This window comes from Choristoneura fumiferana, chromosome 18 (genome assembly GCF_025370935.1).
Source record: "Choristoneura fumiferana chromosome 18, NRCan_CFum_1, whole genome shotgun sequence".
Lineage (NCBI taxonomy): Eukaryota > Metazoa > Arthropoda > Insecta > Lepidoptera > Tortricidae > Choristoneura > Choristoneura fumiferana.
In genome coordinates this window covers 7,866,051-7,890,993 of record NC_133489.1, presented here as the reverse complement: position 1 = coordinate 7,890,993, position 24,943 = coordinate 7,866,051, and the positions used below count along the sequence as shown (strand labels likewise).

General features: G+C 38.9%; 1 protein-coding gene and 2 non-coding genes across 4 annotated transcripts in view; 1 reads left to right on the top strand and 2 right to left on the bottom strand.

Annotated features, from left to right (window-relative positions):
• Positions 1-1,225: 1,225 nt before the first annotated feature.
• On the top strand, positions 1,226-1,297 carry TRNAA-CGC (transfer RNA alanine (anticodon CGC)). The gene has a single exon. It is a non-coding gene; the product is annotated as a tRNA-Ala (tRNA).
• Positions 1,298-1,928: 631 nt separating this feature from the next.
• LOC141437626 (uncharacterized) overlaps positions 1,929-24,943 on the bottom strand; it is a 28,463-nt gene continuing 5,448 nt past the window's right edge. Inside the window, exons 2-7 of one of the 2 annotated variants that reach the window (XM_074101074.1) lie at positions 21,827-22,116; positions 16,171-16,403; positions 13,550-13,800; positions 12,732-12,943; positions 11,360-11,563; positions 1,929-4,391 (exon numbers count right to left, since the gene is read on the bottom strand). In XM_074101074.1, coding sequence (XP_073957175.1) covers positions 4,302-4,391; positions 11,360-11,563; positions 12,732-12,943; positions 13,550-13,800; positions 16,171-16,403; positions 21,827-22,102 — 1,266 coding nt within the window. In that variant the 5' untranslated portion in view covers positions 22,103-22,116 and the 3' untranslated portion in view covers positions 1,929-4,301. The remainder of the gene's footprint in view (positions 4,392-11,359; positions 11,564-12,731; positions 12,944-13,549; positions 13,801-16,170; positions 16,404-21,826; positions 22,117-24,943) is intronic. The other variant, XM_074101075.1, reaches the window with a different exon arrangement.
• On the bottom strand, positions 19,614-19,741 carry LOC141438504 (U4atac minor spliceosomal RNA). Its single transcript, XR_012452489.1, has one exon. It is a non-coding gene; the product is annotated as a U4atac minor spliceosomal RNA (small nuclear RNA).

The window sequence follows — 24,943 nt, the reverse complement described above, 5'->3', positions numbered from 1 at the left end:
AACATACAATAGGGCGCTCCTCGTCATAGTAAAAAATCATCAGGTTGCCAAGATCTATTAAATGAGACATGTTTCGTTTATGTTGAATCTACATGGTTGATCCCTTGTAAATTTGATATCATACTAGGTATCATAATTTTTTCATATTTTTCAAACCAATAGTCGTCATCACAACCCCGCATGATTTTAAAAGACCTATCCAACGATACCCACACCATAGGGTTGGATGATAAAAAAAAACACCCCCACTTTAATTCTATCTATTTTTTTTGTACCATTTTGTCAGCATGGTTGCTACTTACATATCCGTCGCAAATTACAGCTTTCTAGCACTGATAGTATCTGAGCATCTGAGCAAAGCCGCAGATGGACAGACAGGCAGACATGGCGAAACTATAAGGGTTCTGTTTTGGCTATTTTGGCTACGGAACCCTAAAAAAAGATTATAAGGTCAACGATCGTGAGTAACTAATCTATATCGCCATAATTACGAAAAAAAAATGGATTTTTTGGCTAAAATCACTACATGATTTTTACGATATTAATTACCTATCACAGAATACCTTCATAGGTACCTACACTATACCCTTAAATAATTAGCGGTTATGAAGTTATATGTAGCCATAAACTCTAGTACTTGTTTACAAAGATTAACTGAAAGAGATGCCTTTAAGGGATAAGTTCGCCTTTGTTTTGTACATCTTATTATCCTGTGTTCTGTTATTTTCATGTGTTTTATGCACAATAAAGAGTTTTACAATACAATACATTACGAGTAAGTATAGCATAGCTAGGTATAGCTAGAATAGCTTAGTAGCTATTCTAGTAGGTAGGTAGGTAGGTAGTAGGTAGTCCTACTACCTACCTACCTATATTTTCTTTATACACAAATTTTACATGATGGTAATAACTTGACATCTTTTCTGGTTAGCAGATTGTAGAATTCCAGCATTTCTATAAGATTAGGTCACCTAACTGTACCGTATTCCAAATGAAGCACCAAAATGGTGCGTCTGTGATACAAATTGTGTTATCTATTGTCATTGATCGCGGCACAATGAGAGCAGTTTGGCGCTATCACGCCACGCGTTGCCTTTCACGCGCACCGCGCATGTCCGGTGGGATCCAAATCGAGAAAAGTGGGATGTGGCGTGATCCGAATGGCGTGATCGTCTACGTCACAGTCTTAAGCATGTAAATCATAATTTCGTTAACTATCTGTGTAGGGGGTGTAACTCAGTGGTAGAGTGTCTGCTTCGCATGCTGAAAGTCCTGGGTTCAAATCCCAGCTCCTCCAAAAATCATTTTACTTTTTTCTTACTACATAATTCGTACCAATTGAAATTAGTTAATTTTTTTAATTTTTGAAGTACACGTAATTATGTTCCTTGTTAAATTAAACTTTGTATTTGAGATAACTTTAATTTTAGTTCTATGAGATAAATCGTATGTGTACAATTCAGAATAAAATAAATTTGGTAATCTAATACCTACTGTAAAATTGAGAGAAACGTACAGCAAACCATTTGCAAAATTCCAAACAATAGTAATAGATTTGAATATGAATATGTACCTAATGTATGTTATTTTAAAACTAAAATGGTTACACTGTAACCATTTTAGTTTTAAAATAATTTGGGATTACGCATTTCTAGGTCACATCTTTATAACACTTCTACACCGTCGCCGCTAGTTTCCAGCCAGAGTAGCCAGACAGCACGTCGTCAGCGGCGGTAGCAGCACCATTCATTTTCAAATCAAATAAAACTATGTAAGGCGTGTAGGTTACGCCATCTATTATTTGGTCGCAGCAAACAATCATCTTTATGTGGCACTACTGGTACGCCTTTAGACGAGCATTCAACGCCATCTATTAAGATCTTGATAAACTATGTGGAGCGTATAGAGGAAATAACAAAAACAACGTCAGTAATGCAATATTTTAATGAAAATTCAACTAAATGTATAAATCTTATTTATACTTACAATGAACAAGTAAATGGATAAATCTATTTACATGTAGCTGGAGGATATATCGCATACATTGCGCATTTCCCTCCAAAATTGCACTAACAAAAATAAGGGACACCACAAAAGGGTCCCTATTCTCAAGGGTTATTTGGGACAACATTCTAGATTTGGAATGGTTAAAGACGAATATTATATTCTTGAACCACCTCACAAGCAGCCATTGCTTTTTACAATCATAAAAAAGGTAGTAGCGCGCATTTTCAACAGAGGCTCAAAATGAGGTGGCACGAAAAGTATACCAATTAAATTAATAGAAAACCTTAGGTCTAGGTCAGTCTGTAAAGCAACTTTGGCGAAACTGGAATACTAAATTGGTCTCTTTTAACAAACTTGGTATAATAGTCCCAATCACCAGTAATGTGTTCAACGAGTACATCATAATAATAATTGTATAATAGATATTTTAATTGCAGTCTTAGGACGCCGTGGTAACGGCTTGCCGCCTTACCCTAGAAAGACCGCTCGCTAGTTCTATACTACGGCGCTACTTGATACAATGAGCTAATCAAACGTCTAAGCTGCGTGCGGCTGGCAACTGGCACTTATAGCAAAATCTGGAAAAAAACTTCTAGTGAAGGAATAAGAGAATTAACTCTTCTCTCAAATATTTCTGCTTGAAGATTTCTTAGAACTTTTGACAGTTGACTTTGACAGCTGGCAAAAATTACAATCCAGATAACGGCACGATAAGTGAAATCAGCAGTAGGTAAGTAAGTACTCTCATCATTGTTTGACTAGTTAACAATAACAATTGAGTTATTCAAGTATTACTTTCTGGAGGTCCAAGTCAATGAACTACCCTTCCTTGCTTGCTACTCCGCAAACAAGCAAGTAGGTACATAAGATGAAAGGTTGTAGTTAATGTTTATGATTTTCTGTATTTTTTCTAGTTTTTGCCACAAACCGCTATCTATTTCACCCTACGCTAAGCTAATAGAAATTCTACGAGTATTATTGGAAGATAGGTAAAGAATGGCCTCGCCTATAGATACGAAACGATAACAAGTCACTACTACACCACCTATACTAACAATCACTACACTATATATAACATAACGTGGAAGGACTAGAAAAACAAAGAGTGGAAGAACTACTAACTGGCCGTTTACAATGTCAAAACAAAATTCTTCCTGTCAATGAGGGCTATCGTTTTTTGTCTTTCTAGATGGCGCCACTGTTGCGTGAGGTTTTTAAGTGTGGCTTTCAAAGTCTGTTATTACGGGCGTGAAAACAAAAATTAGATTAAAATCATATTATAACACCTTATAGCGATAGAGCGTAGCATATTAGGTGTGAAACGGATGGACAGAATCCAGAACACCACGCTGCGCTCAAAAACACGCATAACCGACGTTGGGAAAAAGATTGCTAAGCTAAAATGGGACTGGGCTGGACACCTCTGTCGCATGCACCTACCAAGGTGGGCTCGCACAGTTACTTGGTGGGTACCGGAGGACGGCCAGCAACATCGAGGCAGACCGAGAAGGAGATGGCGGAACGATCTGGACACGTACGCAAAGGACTGGCCTGACATTGCGTCAGAACGAGAGTTGTGGAGGTCAAAAGGGGAGGCTTTTGCCCAGCAGTGGGACACTATACAGGCTACTTAAAAAAAATACACCTTAAAACCGTACCATAAAAATATTGAGCAACCACAGTGTTGCGTAGACCCGTTTTGTTCGGAAAATAAGGGAGGACAAAAGTTTCCGAAAGACAGACATTCACTGCCCCGTAACGCATAATTGCCATAATTAATTTCAGGTAATGCAAAATATTCACAAAATTATTCTAATTGTAAATAAACCCGCATAGCTCGCCCAAAAACTGAGATTTGACATTTCGGAGATCTCACGCTACACTAGCGCCTCTAGCGGCGAATTCATACGCGATAGCCCTCATTACACAATCAAATGCATATCTATGCATAGATTATCAAATGAGTAAGTTTTTGCAACCGGTAGTAAAATTATACTGGCTGGAAATTTTTGAGTAGTCCAGACTTTTTGGTCTACTGTTTAAGTCAGCATTACTTTTCTCTGTTTTTAAAAGATGCAGAGAAGCTAGCGTAGTCAACAGGCTGCCAGTTTTATACTAATAGGTCAACAACTTCGTAAAATAAATGCTAATTCCAAATTGTAAATTTTTTCTACTTTAATAACAACGACAAGTAAACGGCTTATTTGTCTACATGCATCTAATAAATCCGGAGGTCTACCTAAAGGTTTGGCAGGGACGGGAAGAAGTGTTTTACATACAACCGTAGCCAATGGCTATAGAGAGTCTAAACGAGTGCGTTGCACCGCTAGTAACGCTGATTGTTGTTGAAGACTTTTGCGAAGACCTTCAAGAGTTTGAAGAACCTGAAAAGAAGTAAAAAATGATCTTACTATTTCATATCATCTCATTGATATAGATATAGTAAGTTAAACGTAACGTCATAGTGATTGTCATACCTACTAATAGATGACACCCTACTGTCACCTGTATTGCTAACGACGTAAAATTAAAGAAGGCTACTGGGTCAGTAATCTGCACTCGGACGTCTACTTTACCGCAAGTTCTTAAAAGTAAAGTATTAAGTACCTACCTATTGCAAAAAATCTCAATGATTCGTATGATGACTGAAGATATTTAGAAGTTAAAGTAAGACATTGGTTATTATTGGTTGTTATTGGTGGATTGGTTCTTTCTGGCGTCAGCTCTGTCCATCATTTTGGTTTTCTACCATTTGTAAATGGTTTGACTAATATTATCCACCCTATTGCTCACCTTGTAATTTTTTCTCTGTGTATCTGTTTTTGTATCGCTTACTATGTCTGGTGTACAATAAAGAGTCTTTGTATTGTATTGTATTGTATTGTATTATTACAGTTTAATGCGTGTGTCATGTTTTTCAATCTGACGAAATATCCAGAACGTATGAAGGCAGTATGCATATAAACAAATTCCCGAATATCTGAAATCATATTGATCAATTTACATATTTGTATTATTGGCGGCGCTTCTTCATCATGCACTAATAGTTATGCAACATAATAATAAAAATACATAATCAAAAATGTTCTGCTCCGAACAGTCTTGCTGGCTCGCTTCGCTCGCTCACACAAATTCAATCTTTTTCTGCATCTGGCAGCATAATCATTGTTATAACATTTTATTTATTTATTTTTGGAGAACCAACAGCTATGACTTACAGAATACTTTTTTTATAGTAGCAATAAAGCCAATTATAAAAACACACACACACACACACACACACACACACACACACACACACACACACATAATAATATATGTATTGAATTTACCTATAGCAATTGTTGTTGACTGATGAATGTTGTCATTTCAAAGCTTGTGTCGGTCGGTAAAAATATGAAATCCGTTTTTATGAACAATTATTGAACTTATTGAAATGAAATTATTTACGTTAGTACGTGAAGGTTATACGATAATTCTTTGTCATTGTTACCCGACCAACGGACGGAATGTCGCTAAAATTATAAGATCAGTCGAACTTACCTAAGTGAAGGCTGATCATAATTATGGGAAGCACCTCGTCCGAAATGATCCAGAAAACTTGTAGTCGTATATTCTTACGCTACTACGTTACCACAATATTTTAAAGTAAATACAGGAAAAAACGCCTCCTCTCTGTCATCCTCGTACGGCTTCCTGTTCCGTCTTTGATCGCCGCCATTCCTTTAAAGCTCTTAATCACAACCATTCAGGGCCTTTATTTTTATTGAATCTGAAATAAACTAAGATATGGGTTAGGGAGGGACTGGATCATTTCGGACGAGGTGCTTCCCATAATTATGATCAGCCTTCACTTAGGTAAGTTCGACTGATCTTATAATTATAGTTCAGCACCTCGTCCTCATGATCCAGAAAACTTGTAGATGTTTAAAGCAAACAGTTGTGATTAGTGAAATATTTAACATTTAATGTTAAAATTTTCAAAGAAACAATTTCTTCTCAAATATAAAACTAAAAATAAGCTACCTTAGCTTAATAAACAATAACAAGAGTATGTCTTGTGTTACTATTAACATAAACTTATAATCTTAAGTGTGAACTACATATAGCTCTCCAGAAAGAAGATGCATCCTGGACCAGTGGTCTGTTGTAATGTTTAGCAAACATATTTGACCCACTGGTCCAGCCTACCATCTTTCTAATAGTTTTGATGTTAACACTCTCTTTGACCGCAAATAAAGTTGCCGCGTGTCGCGTGCTGTGTGCAGAGAAGGTGTTAACATAATCAATATTCAATACAGCCAAACAGATTTATTTATTTAGATATTTAAATTTTCGTTAAAATAAAGCAACAATAACACAAGTCGGTTTTTTGTCTTGGCCAAGATATTATATGATCTAGAATACTTTTAATATTCTCATGTTAAAAAATATTATCTAACTTAATCAAGGATAATGTCTGCACTTTGTGTTCTAACAATTGCTAGAAAAGTGACACATTTTTTAGTTTTTAAGTTTAATGTTTCATTAGAGAACACATATAGTATTATTCAGATGTTTAAGTACAATTTTAGGGTTCCATGTTTCAGAGTATTTTGGAACATTGGGTTTAAGTTAAATATCCCTACAAAAAATCTCTATTTTTTTTTTTTTTTTTTCTAAACTGTGAGTAAAATTAGTGAGATACAGATCTATACAGATCAGTTAAGAGAGGTATAAGTCAAGCCTTCTTTAAACTTTAAGGTATTACAAGGTAAGCTATTACATTTTAAATAGATGCATCTAATAGATTAAAGTTGTGTTTGTTACAAAACTTAATCCAATGGTTATACTATATAATAAATGTTGTCTCATCATGCCTTTAGTGGCTGATGCCAACATAATATCCATTGAAGACTTACTTGTGCCTCTCTTAGTGAGTGCTTGCAGGACAATATTGCAGCTTCAATATGAGCTGCTTGTGGAGGGGAGGGTGCACCCTGAAAGGTGATACTAACAATTCCCCTCTACCATAGACTGAAATTATTTGAAACAGGGTTGGGTGGGCCAATCTGGGACAATTACTATGCCTCTGTTCTGATATTTTCAAATAAATATAATATATTACCTATATTATATACTTTTTATTTTATTTTTTATTTTGTAAAACAGCATTATAGAAAAAAGGTAGAGAAGGCATAGAAAAAATTGGTTCCATTTTATAGTATAGGTATCACAAGCCCAAGCACCAGGGTCAGGAAACCATGACACAAATTAACACAATTTATTATTTGCTCAACAAGCAAATAGGTGTATTTCTGGTTTTTCAAATATTTTAGTTATTGTTCTGAAGAAAGAGAAAGATAGCTCACACCCAGTCTAAGTTTTTAATTTGTGAGGCTTTGTCTGCAATATTGTTCTCCGATTGTACATCTGAAGCATAAACCAAAAACCCTTTCATCTCACAGAATTGCCAGATCTCTCGAGCAAACCGCATATAAGCGTGGATGTTGTGTGCCTCCAAATTTATTTATATATGCTATTGCAGTAGTATTACTTATTTGCAAAATAATTTCACAGTTGTACAGATCCAATGCAAGAAAATTCAATCCAAATAGGCTGCTAGTAATTCCTAGTGATTAAAATTACCATAATTGAATTCAGGACAACAGGTCCCCAGCCAGAGCCACTAGCATGATAGCATCAGAATATATTTCAAGTTTATAACAAAAACTTTATTTTTAGACAACTACGTTGAATATTATGCTTTCACCAAAAAATCATCATTTATTTGTTAATTAACATCTAGGGTTGCATTGAAATTCTTTCTACTATTAACTAAGGCCAGTGTTTTAAAAGATTCAAGAAATTTAGTATGGTATGGAGCCAGGCACATTTTAGGTACTGCTGGGTAAGATGATACCAAAATACCTATGAACTTAGCAAATTCACTAATTTTGCAACTATATTTCTTTATTAATTTAACAACATGGTCATAAATCGAAAAAATTGAAATTCTTTTTCTTTTAGAAAATTAAGTACTTGTCATATTTCTAAAATTTGGTACAAAACCTAGAAATGTATATTATGGCAACAAACAACTCATGAAGGATGGTTGCTTAATTAATTGACATTTAGTTATTTTATTTTGACAACTTTCTGCATCATTTCCTATATACAGTATGTCATAAAATATATTGCTGTTAATAAGCCTTTGGACCAAAGGCAGTGGATAACCGGTTTCATAAGTTTTGTAAAGGCAACCATGGAGCTGTATTGAGTTGAGACCAAATGGGAGGCACTGGAATTTGTATAACTTTTCTTTGAAAAGAAAATATAACACACATTACATATATAACAATGAATTACATATAAGTCAAAGTCAAAATATATCTTATTCAATTTAGGCTATAACAAGCACTTATGAATGTCAAAACAAAAATCTACCACTGGTTCTTATACCGGTTATATAATTCAGATTCATATACCGGCAGTAAGAAGTAGACGTTTTCCAGTCTACTGTTGCTATAAAATAAAGCAATGTTTGTTCATAAATTTGACAGCTCTGTCCTATTATTATCCTCTAATTTAGGTGTTATGGGTTTGTTTAACTGTTTCAAGTATAGGAAACGCTTGTTAGGTGCCATTAGGCTTTATGATAAGAAAAAAGCTTGTCAAAAATTATTTATTACTATGTAAACATTCTTTGATAGCACCATTATCAAGTATTTAGTTAATTTTATTTGACAAATCAGCACCTTGAAACTGAGAAACTATTGTTTTTCAGAATGGAGGATTGAAACGGGTGGTCACCAAAGACTATGTATTTTATAACCAGAAATTCAGTCTAAAATAACTGAGTCTGTAGTGATTTGCTCCCATCTGTCTAGATAGTATTGGAGTCTACCTGACCTGCCTGGTTGACATTCATTGCCTGCGCTGTGGAGGATGCTTACTGCTAGCCGGACGCTGCTCTTGGGCTGATGTCTCTGGAAGTTGCTCTTGTCCTCGGGCAAGCTGCTGCTGCTGCTGGTGACCGGAGTGGAACTTTGTTACAATTATGTTTTGGTTTATCCTTTGGCCTTTACTGGGCATGGTGGGCTTCAAACTCTGTCAAGACATTTCTTAGCAGACTGGCTATATTATTATTATTATTTTTTAATTGTAAAATTATTGCCAAACAGGAGACCTTCAATAAGACTGTTGTCCATATCAAATCTTTCACATAATTGTTAAGTCTAGACACAAGGATGTTTCATCAACTCTTGGATAGGTATTTCATAGTGCATGTAGCAAAGTAAGTGTGCTGAACAACTTAGATATTCTAAAATTTTAATAGTGTTTGGAATTTCCTTAATGACATTTGTCATTGCCAGTCCCACACTTAGTTGTCAGCTGTTTCTGTTCTTCAACTATATTGAAATATCGTTTTGAAGCATTGTCCAAGACTTTAGCTTTAGTTTCAACATTCTAGGCGGGGTAATGGACAATTAACCATATTTGCACTGAATGGTGTCCTTTGACAAACCAGTTTACAGGATGTTTTCCCCATCTAATGCAAGCTCATCAGAGAACAGATTTTCAATTTTCGGACCCAAAATTTTCATAACAGACTCGGAGAGAGGTTCACTTCCTCGGGCACATCTTCCGTTTTCTCACCATAGCTGGCGCCCCCCCCCTTTCTGAATTTTTCTAAAGATACTTCTTCCACCATCATCCCAATCTCCCTTAGATCTTCTGGGTCTGTCGCTGTAAATGCAATGAGCATATTTGTCAGCCTTCCAGTATACACAATATATAACGTCCACACGGTAGACCTCTCGTGAATACTCGGGACTATTGTGTATACGTGCATGTGCATAACGTGCCACCGGTAAGCCTCTCGTGAATACTCTCGGCACAGCAAACATGCAATTGTCGTGATAATCACAACAAAATCGGCCACTGGCATGCCTCCCGTGCATGCTCTGGACTCGAAGAAATGCATAAGACATGCTGTGAGTTGCTGATAAACCTCTCGTGAATATTCTGAACTCGAAAAAATCTAACCTCTAATAAGATAGGTATTGACTTAGTGGTATTTCATCGGATGGTGTACAGTTTCTCGATGAATTCTTCAATTTAACCTGTTAGGTATCTGAAAATTTGATAAGGTTGATGGTTGTTTATAAAACTTACGTGCACACTGCACGTGTTTCATCATCATCAGAATCCGAGTTACGACTCCGAAGCATATTGCACCAATTTTCCTAATTTTCTAATTTTAAACAATAAATCTGCTTTTGTGTATATTTTCCTTTTGTTCATTTTGGCTAGTAATTATTCAAAATATATAAAACGAGCGACGAATATGGTAACGCTTTCGCACAAAAAAATACAATGGCGGCGATCAAAGACGGAACAGTAAGCCGTACGAGGATGACAGAGAGGAGGCGTTTTTTCCTGTATTTACTTTAAAATATTGTGGTAACGTAGTAGCGTAAGAATATACGACTACAAGTTTTCTGGATCATGAGGACGAGGTGCTGAACTATAATTAGCGGGTAACCGATGTTTAAGCTTCTAAAATTAGAAACAGGGATATTTCAATTTATTATATAAATGTATACATGTTCATCTAATTTAATAACCTATTAGGTACGTTAATGAATTTAAAATACTAGATCAAACATCATCATTCATCTTTAAAGCTTTCTTCGAATTATTTTTAATTTATATTTTATTGTTTTAAGTGTTTGATAATTATCGAATGAACCCAGACAGACGTGTACAAAATATTATGTAATGCTATATACATTCACAAAAGTCAATACCACTATTTAGGATCGGACATTAATCTTGATACTATTTTTAATTTCGCTGAAAATAAAACTGGATCTGTGGGTAGTATGAAAATATTCATCAGTTCAGTAGAAACTGTCAATGAAGGTTTCTGTGATAGGGTAGTTGGCGCTAGAATCGCTACGCGGAGCTCCTATTCCGTGTAGTTGAGGCGCTTCGCGCCTTGTCGGAATTCTAACCTAACCTAAACTACGTTGGTAAAATTTACCTAATTCAAAGGCTTGTTTGACGTATGGAATTTAGTGTCGATAATCACTATTTACATGGATGGCAAATGACATTTTGGCATGTGCTACTTATGGATTTCAATGATAAAGAAAAATTAAATTAATAAAATTACAATTATGGGAAACAAATATTCTGCCATTTGATTACAATGGTAAACAATGAGTAGTGCAAATGAATTTATAAGAAATAATATTGTGGCGGTTGAATATAATGGCACATGAAATTAGCGCAAATGAAATTTGAGCAAGTAAAGGTATACCAAACCAACCTAAGTTTCTGGCAACATTCTAGTCACCATCCTTACCTCGTCACGCGCGTAGGCCTTTCTCTTCGGCGGTTCAGAGTGAGGTCTTTCTGTGGAAGGGGGGAGGGTCCTGGCCGGCGGGGGAGGGGCGGCAAGGGGGGAGCGGCGCGCGACCGGGGACAGGCGGCGGGGGGGCTCAGGCGAGTTCGCACGCATGAAGTTTGTTATGTGCGTGCGCTCGGGACTCCGCCGGGGGGCTTCCACCTTTAAATGAAATGTGAGGTTGTTTCATGCTCCATGGTAGATATGAGTTAAAGGTTCTTAGGGTGGGCCTAGCCAATGTGTTTTGGATTTTATAATGTTAACCACCTAGCCTAGCTAGAATATCTGGGACCTGTTTTACCACACTCTGATAAGTTGCTGTAATGTTGTGCCTCGTATGCCGTTACACCACAGATGTTTTGTCACGTAAAATACCAGAACATTATCAGATAGTCGTGAAAAAGGTCTTAAGACAGCTACAAAGAAATGTAAGGGTTTGCTCTGAGGCTAACTATAATGTTCACTGCATTGATGTTGTTGGTGTACATGAAGTTAAAATAAATTAAGGGGGTATCTCGGTGTATTGCCAAGGCTAGTAAGATCTTATACCACTAGCGATAGCGACATCTAGTGGTTGTTTTCAATAACAGCCATAGGTGTCTTCAAAGCTAACACTTAGGTTTAGATTCAAATGGCGGGTAATGTTTTTAGGATAATGCTGAAAAAAAAAACATTTAAATTAGTAAATGGGTTACAGACACAAATGTTTCATGAGTTTTACAGAGAAGTAAATGATATCGTATGAAATAGTGTAAATTGGAGAAAATAGACAGGATTTTTCGCACTCTGTGTATGTACATATGAGGCTCATAATAGTTTACTATCGCTTAATCAAATTAACACGGCGGCCTTACCTCAATGGCCCTTTACTCGTAAGCACGGTATGGCAGCGCTTCCAGCGACACGCCTGAAGGACCTAGTAAGTAAGTAGTGTGGCGATCTTTCCTACCTCAGTGCCTTCAGCGCACCCATGCGCGGATTATGCGGTAGTTCCAGCGGTGCAGATGAAACGGTCACCAGCAGCTTCACCGCTTCGCGTATGAGTTCCTGGTACTTGTGCTCGGCCTTATACCTTATCTCAGTGGTCCGTTAATGTAGTTTCATTACCTCGGTGGTCAACACAAGTGGCCGCGTTACTTCATACTAGTTCATACGCACGCCCGAATTATGCAGCGGTTCCAAATACGCGTGTATCACTTTCACCAGCAGCTATTCCGCCTCGCGAATAAGCTTCTGCACGGCAGGTGCCTGCGGTTGGTCTTCCATTTTACCACAGTGTGCCATTAGTGTTGAAACCTCACCTCATGGCCCACTGGCGTGGCGACCTTACCTCAGTGGCCCTCAGCTCGCGCACGCGTGGGTTATGTGGTGGTTCCAAAGGCGCTCGTGACACAGTGACTAGCAGCTTCTCCGCCTCGCGTATGAGCTCCCGGTACTTGCGCTCAGCTTCCCGGTCGGCCTCCAGCAGCGGATCGCGCTCGCGCACCGGCGGAGCTGCGGGGGCAGGCACGTGGCGGCGCCGCGCTCGCGGCGGGGTTGCTCCTGGAATAGACAATGATGCCACAATACAATCATCATCATCATCATCCCAGCCTATATCATCCAAGCCACTGCTGGGCACAGGCCTCCTCTCAGAATGAACGGATTGGGAACTTCACACACACCGTTGAATTGCTTTGCAGGTTTGTGCAGGTTTCCTCACGATTGTTTTCCTTCACCGTAGAGCCTGTGGTAAATTTCAAATGAAATTCCGCACATGAATTTCGAAAAACACAGAGGTGCGAGCCGGGGTTTCAACCCGCGATCCTCTGCTTGAGAGGCCATAGGTCAAACCACTCGGCCACCACGGCTTCACAATACAATATTACTGTCTAAACTGTTTGGAGATACTCACATGCATATGCTATTATTAACCCTATGTATCTAGTTATCTTGTTAATGGCACATTTTACGAGTGGTTTCTCCACGTCTGAATTTAGGGAAGGGCATCCGGAGCTACAGCCCCGGGGCCTCCATAAAGGAGAGGCAGCATTCAGATGTTTACATAGAAAAAAATGCAACGGGTCACCAATTTTAGCGTTTTTTCTTCAAACAGTTTAGGGCGCTCCTTCGTTGCTCCAAGGCCTCCATCCAACCCTTGTCACTCACCAGCAGAACGCGGGGGCCGTCGCGGCGGTCTCCTTCGTCTCGCACGTCGTCTTCCTGGCGACGCCGTATCATCCGGCTCGTCCTCATCTCCTCCATCCAACCCTGTATCTCCGTCAGAGTCTATATCAGCGTCAGACAGTATCGCTGTCTCGCGCCCTCGTGTCCGCATGCCCCTGCACTCTTCGTCACTCGACGCGCCGCGATACGGCGTGCGAGGCTGCGGCGATATATGAGGCGACAGGTGCGGTGATCTGAAATGGCCACAAGTTATATGAGATGCGCACAGGATTTGTGGTTGAGGTTTGAAGGTTCAGTATCAAACAAGTGATGGTACTTCGGCTTTAATTTAGAGCATATTATTATACGATATGGGTATTATGTTTATGGTGTTTGTGTAGACCTAACGCTAGTCAAACGACAAATTAAACAATACCTCTCCTTTCAGTCGGGTAAAAATATGAAACTAAAATAGGTAAAAAACATTTTCAACTGTACGGTATTATTGAAAATAATCAGCTGCACCAAAAACTATAAAATAATAATCAAGTTATGTGGCACAACAACAAACAACAAATTAAAATGAAAACGTGGGGCGCAATTGCTATATTTTTGATGGGCTTGGCTGAAATCATGGGGATTGACATATATGCTAACGATGAAGGTTAGTACATTATACCTATATCGATGCTTACACCCCACGTTTTCATTTTAATTTGTTGATTGTTCTTTTGTCATATTTTTTTTATGTTGTTGGTGCAGTTAATTCATCCAATTGACCGTCCAATTGATTTTTAACATTTTTTTTAAATAACATTATTGCTCAATGAGGGCTATCGTTTTTTGTCTCACTAGATGGCGTACTGTTGCGTGAGGTTTTTAAGTATGGCTTTCAAAGTCTGTTATTACGGGACCTTAAAACCGTACCATAAAAATATCGAGCATGCCACAGTGTTGCATAGTCCTCGTTTTGTTCGGAAAAAAGGGAGGACATAGGTTTCCGAAAGACAAAACTGTCTCAAAACACAGACATTCATTGCCCCGGAACGCATATTTGCCATAATTAATTTCAGATATTCCAAAATATTCACAAAATTATTCTAATTATAAATAAATCCGCGTAGCTCACCCAAAAAACTATGAGATTTGATATTTCGGAGACCTCACGCTACACTAGCGCCTCTAGTGGCGAATTCATACGCGATAGCCCTCATTGTGTCAACACCATGTCAACACTCATATCTCTAAGGAAGAACGTGACCGTAATCTACCCGACGGAACCAATTAACAGGATAACGTAAGGCTTCTTGAGTAAATTAGTTAGTTCGTTGAACTGTGTTAACGGAATATGTCAACTAATAAAAATGTCAAGGTATTTTTGCTAATACAATTAAGTACCTATTTAACTGTTTAGTAGATTTAGTGAGCACTGACCCATAATTACCTAAGCAGGACAAATCTATCTTATACAAATTCTTGTAAGTAAGGTAAACGTCCTAGTGCCCGTAGGTTAATTCTTTAAAAAAAACAACATATTTGTACTTCAGTTTCCTGTTAACCTTAGCGGTCCCCCGACACCGACGACGCTTAGATAAAAAAATATAACTAGGTACTTATACAAAATTAACTTAGGCTAATTTTACGGGAAATCAGCATAGTCCCCGCGAGATAGGGATAAACGAATTCTTCGCAGATGAAGTCGCGGGCAACAGCTAGGTAGTGCATAATTATTTTTTACCTTTTAGTTGTCTTTTTTAGCTGCGTTTTTCTTTATATATCAGGAGGAAAACGAAAAGGAGGTTCACTTGATGGAAAGCAATCACCGCCGCTCATGGACATCCATAACATGAGCTGAGTTACGGATGCATTGCCGACCCTTTGAGAAATGAGTAGGTATGTCGTTTTTTGAAGGTCCCCAAGTTGTACCGGGCCGAAAATACTGGCGCTGCAAGCTGATTCCAAAGTTTGACTGTGCGTGGCAAAGCATTCCGCAAGACACGAACTGTAGTAGACTGCCAGCTATTGAGGTAGTGAGGGTAAAAAGAAAGATGGTTACGAATGATGCAATGGAAAATCTTAGCAGCAGGCAATAAATCGAACAACTCCTCAGAGCAGGCGCGGGTTGGGCGACGTGCTGCCCAGCCTCGGGTTGGTACGGATGTGGCAGCGCGGCCGCGGGGACAAGTCATGCATAGTGCGTACGTAGCCTTTTAGCCTGATTGCTATGAAATTAAATGAAATATTTGTTTGCTGGAATACGTTTGCATAAGGTCTTACAAGTAGATATCATCAGGAACAGTATTCAGTCGATATACAAAATCACATGCAAATTTAAAATTACAATGATTATGATTTAAAATTCAAAACGTCCTTAACATTATAGAAGCAGTGATCATGTAGCCATTCAGTCAGCCTTACTTTAAATAATCTACCACGCAACACCTTCAACTCGTCAGGAAGGTTATTATACAGCACGATACACATGTTACAGGCATTCCTCTTATACATGTCAGAGTGGCAAGGGGGTTGATACAACAGATTTTTGTATTGCGCGCGAAGCTCTCCTCCGAACCATCTGCCACGTGTTTTAAAGTGCTAGTGCTGTGGTGTGTGGTGTGACCCACCTGTTAAACCGGGCAGGATGCGAGTCGAGTGAATAAGGCGCGTGCACCAGCGGCGGCGGCGGCGGGCACTGCAGCGACTGCTGTTGCAGTAGGTGCGGGCGCCGGCGCGGGTTGGGCGACGTGCTGCCCAGCCACGGGTTGGTGCGAATGCGGCAGCGCGGCCGCGGGGACGGCGTCATGCATACTATGGGGGGCTCGGGCAGCGCGCGTTTGACGCCCACGCTCGAGCGGCGCTGGAAAATCGAGATAAATCGTTTTCTTAAACAAATTTATTTTCAAATTGCCACGCTCATAAATAATATGAATAAATAATTATGGTTTTTTGGAGTCTTTTTGTATTTTTTATTTCAACTCCAAATTTGTTACGGGTATTTTTTTCGGGTATCCCGTGAAACCATATCGAAAATACAAACTGAGACATGGATGCACAGAAAAACCTGAAAAAGAGACCAGCACTGGGAATCGAACCCAGGTCCTCAGCAATCCGTGCTGCGTGCTATGACCCCTACACCACTGCTGTTCTTTTTGTATTTTTTAATTCCTGTCCAGCAGTGGTGTAGGGGTTATAGCACGCAGCACGGATTGCTGAGGACCTCGGTCCGATTCCCAGTGCTGGTCTCTTTTTCTGGTTTTTCCGTGCATGTCTCAGTTTGTATTTTCGATATGAATAAATAATTTATTCAAAAATTCACTTAAACCAATACTTAATAACAATGGACTTAAACTTACTACAAGATAAATATAACTAATGCCTGAACTAGGATGTGTTTTAGGCAAAAAGGACTAATATAATTTTAATCTAATTTTATCAACTACAAAAGGTCCGTAATGTAACAAAATTAAACAATGTCAATATTATTGTGGTAGGTACAGGGTACCATCAGCCAAATATGTGGTCTACCACCTTAGAGTTGATAATCGTTTGCATGTCATAAAACAATAATGCCAATAGACGTGTCTGTCAACTTGAAAGTTCGACTTTAGCGACATATTCCTTTGATAGGAACTTGTTTAAAAATTGGTACACCACTTATTTGGTTAATGGTACAGCTAAACAAATTGAATCATGCCCCAGGGTGGAACCTTTGTGCTGCTAATGTCATGTTGACATCTCATACTTTTATCAAGGAAATCATAGTGAAATTGATTATTAAAAGATTCCACCCTGGGTCATGTTCAATTTGTTCGACTGTACTTAACCGTATTAAATTGAAACCACGCTACCGTTTTCATCACATTTGTTGTTGCATGAAAACCAGCAAGCAGACTAATATTTGGTTGCAATTTGCAATGTCCTAAATAAAACCCGCGCACCTTTACCGTTGCGTTATAGCCCAAGAACTGTAATGGTCCATGTTCAAGCTCAAGCAAAGACGTTATTTACTTCAACTTCATTAAAAGTTTTGCTCTAAAATCTGTTGCAAAAAATTTATTGCAATTCAGCTTTAAAATTTAATTCATAAAAATTTATTGCAATTCAACTTTAAAATTGAATTCATCCATCCCATCCACCCCAGCGTATATACATCCCACTGCTGGGCACAGGCACAGGCCTCCTCTCAGAACAAGAGCGCTTGGGCCATAGTTCCCACGCGGGCCCATTGCGGATAAATTTTAGTAATACATTTCAAAACCTTATTTCAATTTTGTATTATTTATTATAAGTAGTAGGTAGTTAAAATCCGTTGTGGATGTTTGCAAATTTTGATGCCGCGTTAGTTTTTTTTTTGAGATTGGAAAAGGCAACGGAATCTGAGTTCATACAGCCTAGGTTTTCCTCTTCCTTTGTTTCCTTCCAACAACATTGTATGTTTCATGGGCGTTATGGCAACTATGCAGCTTGGCTCCGTAAGCTTTCGACTAGTATCTTCGACTTCAGTACCCTTAGTGTAAGTTTTCGGTTACAAAATACGTCTCGATCGCGTTCGCGTTAAAATCTCAATTTGTATGGAAACACGAACATCGCAAACGTTCCGCTAGAGGCGCTGTTCGTGTTTGCAAACAAATTGAGATTTTAACGCGAACGCGATCGAGACGTATTTTGTAATCGAAAACTTATACTAAGGGCACAGGATTCTAACAGTCTTGTTGGTATTTCCGCCCAAAAGAGACAATGTACTATGTATTACTTCCGGCACATTATAAGACTAAAAATTTCAAGTCTAACTAAACGGGTGACACTTTCCCGGCCCGGATAATACCGACATGGAAATACCGACTTTGTTTTTTGTGTACACGCCCATAGAAACTGACAATGAGCTTCTAAGGACGTGTACACGAAAAACAGGGTCGGTATTTCCATGTCGGTATTATCCGGGCCGGGAAAGAGTGTCACCTAACTAAACCATTATTTGGAACTATTTGACGACAAAATGATTGGGGTACTATTTTAACGAAAAACATATACAAAAAGTTGTTAGACAAAAAATATGTTAAAGCAGGCATGTTTGGCAGAACAAATCATACTTATCACGACTATATATAACTCAGTTCCATCAACCAGCGAAAAAATAGGTAGGAAAATTGTAATTTCCCCAATGGAGTAACTAACTGTGATCGTTCGGTAGGTATACGGACGGAACCATTGAGCATTGAGCAATATTGGAAATTGGATCCAATAAAATTCATTGTTATCTTATTTCGTAGATCTTATACACATGTATTTCTCAAGAGCCTGTATACCTTTCGAGGATTTATATATATCACGAGACAATTCACACCAATTGACCTAGTCCCAAAGTAAGCTTAGCAAAGCTTGTGTTATGGGTACTAAGCAACGGATAAATATAATTATATAGATATAGATACATACTTAAATACATATTAAACACCCAAGACCCGAGAACAAACATTCGTATTTTTCATGCAAATATCTGCCCCGACACGGGAATCGAACCCGGGACCTCAAGCTTCGTAGTCAGGTTCTCTAACCACTAGGCCATCTGGTCGTCTAAAGAGGATTATGAGTGAACATTGGCCAAGGAAATAATGAAAAGGTATTTTTCACTCATATCACCTCATATCGAAGACCCCTGAGTAATGGCTATACACAGGTCTGTGTTCCTTTAAAATTTCTACGTTATTGAATGATTTAGCTATTACATCATATTTTTACCCGACTGCCCGAGGGAGAGTTATGTTTTTTTAAGCTTTTATTTAGTTTCACCTGTCCCGTTGTCTGTCTGTCTGTCTGTAATCAAATCTTCTTGCAAGTTAAATTTGACCAACTTCCAGAAGTCAGATTGACTTGAAATTTGGAATACTTTATGTAAATCGCGTGACAATTCAGATACAGTCTGTTTCTTTAAAATTTCTACGTTATTTAATGATTTAGCGATTACATCATATTTTTTACCCGACCGTCCGAGGGAGAGTTATGTTTATAACTCGTAGTCATCAGTTCATCACATCACCCTCCCTTGGCCTCCTGTGAAGTAAAGAGGCCTGTCAAAAATTGCGCTCGGACTCCCTTGCGGCAGCCGGGCGCGGGTACAAGTAAACTTGTGGGTGTCAGCATAAGTGCTCTCACTTTACGATCACTGCGCACTATGCTCCCCAAGACAAGGAAGTTGTGGAAAAAGAGAAGCGCTGCATACATAAAGTTAGGTCGGCGCCCCGTTATCATGACTTGGCGAGCGGACAGCGCCATCTTTTGAAAAATTTTGGCAACTCACTTGTTCAGGTTTTTTTGTTATAAAAGTAATGTAGTTTGAAAGAAAGAAAAAATAGAAAGAAAACATTTTATTCCTTACAACGTGGAACAAAAATAAGTAAAAACAAGAATATAATAGAAAATACACATGCCACGAAATTTGCTAATAACTAAATACTACATTATTTTTCTACAAAATTCAATTCGCAACAAAATGTTCTCCTGAACCAATAACCCAGCATGCACACCTCATTACTCCATTACATTACTCCCCAAGGAATTAAAATCATACCTATTTACAGTAAAAAAGAGTCGGTATGGTAAAATTTACGGTTTAAATTAATCACGCGGGGGTTCAACGCTTGATCCTTTAATTTGTACACAAAAACATACAACGAATAATGAAACGCCTAAAAGTTACGGGACTAATAAAGATAATCAATCAATTAGTAGAGTCATTTCCCCCACAAATCGGAACCCCGCGCACAATAGCTTCGCTTCGTTATAAGCGAAATAGGTACCTACCTAACTCACGTTAGCATTATTGTGTTTTAAAATAATGAACGTTAAGGCTTTATATGGCTTAGATAAAAGGCCTCCCTCGTCAATTTAGCCGGTCTAGTTAGTTAATTAACAAAGTTGAGCCGAGCATAGCTCTCTGCATACAGACCACGCGAGCGTACGAGATGAAATATAACTACAGTTTGGATGCCACTCTAACCCAATTACCTATTATGAAACTGTGATTTAATGCTAACTTATTACAATATTGTGTAATTATAAACTTATTCTGGAATAATTAAACCCGCGTCAGCAGATTTGATTATAGTAGTTTTGGGTGTCCCATAATTTGCAAAAAGAGCAATTCATGAGTTAAAGTGGATGTGTCTTTAATTATAATAAATGGGAAAGTTTGTGAACAGCGACGCATCGACGGATTTGGTTGATATTTAGCACACAGTTTATATTAGGTATAACTGGCATTAACCTATTAGGCACCTACTTTTTTCCCTTGCGTAGTTCCTGCGGGATAGTGATACTTAAGCAAATTCTTCTTAGACGAAGTCGCGAGAACAGCCAGTTTATAAAAAAAAATAGCCGACTTTATTATAGTTCATGTAGTTTTAAATCATTTTACTAATACTCAATCACCCTAAGACCCACCGTACAATGTTGCCGCAATATAGCGAAATGCCACTTCCAAAGGTACGAGTAGATACTCGTAAGGAGATCCTTTGAAAGGCAGACAGGATTGCTTACCTGTGCCCTTAGTGTAAGTTTTCGGTTACAAAATACGTCTCGATCGCGTTCGCGTTCAAATCTCAATTTGTATGGAAACACGAACAGCGCCTCTAGCGGAACGTTTGCGATGTTCGTGTTTCCATACAACTTGAGATTTTACGCGAACGCGATCGAGACGTATTTTGTAACCGAAAACTTACACTAGGGGTACTGAACAATACACGCTCGCAAGACAAGCGAGAACGTCTAGCGCGGCAATAACATCAGTTAGTAGTGGAGGTAAATAGAGATCCCAGTTTGCTAGTGCCCCTACGTGTGCACAATACAAAACCACTCCATCCTACCCCGAGTCAGAGCCGAGGTTTTATTTATTCGATTTGCGGCGAGTTATGCGCAGTTTCGTGTTTTGAATATGATTTAATACGCGGGAAACCAGAACCGCAGTTCATGATTAATATTTAAAAACATTTTCGAGTAGGAAGCACTATAGCTCCACTCAGCAATGTGCCCGGAATTTCACGCGACGGTGGATGCAAAATTACAGAGTTGAAATAATCTTCAGTTCCACTAACGTGACGTTGGAAAATATTTACAAAATAAGTAATTCAGACGGCTTAAATTGAGGCGACCACGGATAAGCGACGGGGGTAAGTAAGTATATAGATTTACCGAAAAACACCTTACTTTCAAACATCTCATCTCATACGCAATACTCGCAAGGCAGGTGGCGTGAAGTAAACAAAACGAAACGGTCATATTTACCTTAGCGGGTTCGTGATAAAGGTGCGTGGTCGGCGGAGCGGGCGGTGGCGGCGGTGCCACGAGCGGCGCGGCGAGCGGAGCGGGCGGCGCTCCGGGCGACGTTCCATCGGTAGAATATCCAGTGCTGTACGCGCTCTCTGGAGATGAAAGGTGCGGTGGAGGCAAAGGCCCTGATGAAGATGTGGCAGTCGCTGACTGACGTGACTGCTTCTGCTTCCGCTTCTTGGCGCGGCCAAGCTGCGCCTCCATCCATGACTTCAGCCGCGCGCCCAACATGCCGCCGTCGGCACCTGCGTAACATGTTTTTTCGTTTTTAACTAGGCTATGAATTCTATTTATACCTACCGATGGAAAGAAAATGGGTCTGACTGAAAGGCCAAGCAAAGCACCGTTGTGGAAGGAATCAAAAGTGCGCAATGGCTTTAGTAAAGACCGACGCATTAAAGAAACAATTTCCCAGCAACGCCGTTTCACTTATAGCTCTCGAATTTTAAATGCGACCATTACGCGGCTTAAACATCTTTCTCTGAGTCATTTTGGAACTCGAACGTTCCCTGCACCGCAGCGCGACCCTCGCTCTGCTGTTATTACAAAATGTTACATGAAAATTTCTCACACAATTTCACGCTTTCATATGCCACACCTCACGTGCACCCCAACATAAACTCTCAACATTATAAACAAAGCGCTTGAAAACTCTCGCGTTTAACTGAAACAATTGTGTAAGAGTTCTACATTCTGTCACCAAAACCTTTGAAACCTTTCAAGTAAACAAAAGTAGTGACATAAAATGTTTTTATCGCGTATATCATTGTGTGCCGGCGCCCCATCGTTCGCGATAGACAGCTTCGTGGAGCGGCCCCCGGCGCGTCATATTTCAGAAATTCTAACCGTTGCTCGTAAAAAGTCGTAGCCGGCACCCTCTTCATTTCCATCAACGCATAACGTCTTACAGTTACTAAATAAAAAACGTTTATTGGCTTCTGTTGAGTTTCTTTACTCTGAAATTAAAATATTCAGAATCTCAGGGGTTCGACGGAAAAATTGTTGGAAATCAGACTGGATTGTTTAAACACGTATTTGTTATTGAGGTGGACTTTGAAAAGTCAGACAATGGATGCACTCTACATAAATTGGATTTTAAAACACTAGGCTTAAAAGAATCCGATTGTTTTATCTTGCCTTTTTTGCCGAATATTTAAAAAGTACATCACTAATATCACAAAAGTCTCACTTCGCATTATACTAACAAAGCACGGTTGATCATTATATTTAACAATCAGAGTCAACACTTAAAATAAAATGAAAATTCAGAAAATGCTTTTCAATTTCCTTTATTTCCTGGCATGCGATGGCACCCCTAGCCTTAAAAAGTACACACCCAGTACTTAAAGTAATGTGTCGACACCCCTTGCCTTCCCAGTGGCTGTGGGAATCGCTGGGTGCAGAGAAGACGGATGATACCGGCTTATCCTGGGGTGTAAACTTACGGGATTTAGCCAATATTAGCAATCCATTACCGAACGCCCGCGGTCGAGCTGTCAACTTACTGATGGAAAATGAGCTTCATCACGTATCGTGATTATATTACGCACTCCGACCCGCTTACGCATAATGTAAATATGGAAAACATTTTACGAACGTCCGACCTTTTCGTCAATCACATCCATTATTATAGAGAGATTTATTATATTTTTGTTTGGTGTTTTCTTTTTCGTCCTTATTTTTCTTTTGTCGGAGATTGAGCGTTCTGAAGATCTTTGTTGAGGATAAATGGAAAAGTTCGTACTACTTAGGTTAATATTGGGTTTACTTCTATACGTAATGATAGATTATAAGGACACTTTATCGAAGTTCTACCTATTTGGGATATGTGAAAGTTTTTGTTGTGGAAATTGGAAACCCACCATTAGTTTATCTGCTCAGGATTTTATACAGCAGGACCCACAGTGAACATGAATTTAAAGAACCTCATAAATAATGTTGTGGTCAACATCGCGTACAAACGACAGCTTCCGTCTCCGGCGAACCGTCTCGGACGCCGACGGATAAGCCATGATTTATTTACGAGATTTAGTTTTTGTGGCCCAGATGTTTCTTTTATTTCCTACTATTAAGTTAACCTACTTGCTGACGTTTTGACCCAGCGTCGTTGATGGATCATGACAATCTGTAAACAGTTTTACGAGGCTTATAACTGCCGAATAATAATGTACCTACTTATATACAGACAGTGTTTAAACATAATCAGTAAACAAACTAAGCGAACAAAAAATAGGTAACTAATAAGTACATGGCATGGCATGGCATGGCATGGCATGGTACATGGTACGTTACCGACGAAACAAAATTATCATGTTAAAATGTGTTGGTTAGTTTCATACTATTTATAACAAAAGTGCTAATAATAGAACCCTCCTAATATTTTTCTTTTAGGGCATTTGTTTTAGTTAGAGTCATAAAAGCTTTCCTTCGAAAACGTAAATTGTATACATTTCTGGTAATGTTATAAATAACCTTACCATAAAAATTTCATTTTTAATACAAGCCTTTTTTGCTGACTGTATTTTTTGTTGCCTGTACTTGCATTGTCACCCAAACTACATTTTCATACCAAATTTCAAGTCGATGCTATTAACCGTTGAAGAGGTCCGTTCTGCGGAGACGATCCTGGCTGGACTACCAGGATGTCACTACTAGATTATTGTATTGTCATGGAAGTTGGTCAAATTTAACATGCAAGATTTGATAAGGTACAGACAGACAGACAGACAACGGGACAGGTAAAACTAAATAAAAGCTTGTAAAATGGGAATGGTTCTATTGTTGCTGGCACCATACAGGACATTCCGTGGCAGACTCGTTCTACTAAATGAACGGGGCGAGGTGTAACAAAACCTACCCTACTATGGTACATGAAAGCAGGAAACAAATTGATTCATCTATGTATGTAGTATTCCTTCCTATATATTGAGTATTCTATCTTTATTGAGTGAGTAAAGTATTTTAGTTTCACCTACAGACGTACATTTTTGGCCTTGTATTAATTATGATTTTTTATCTAATCTGTAATCGGCACGCACATCGCGCGGATCGGCAAGCGCAGCGTAGGACGTC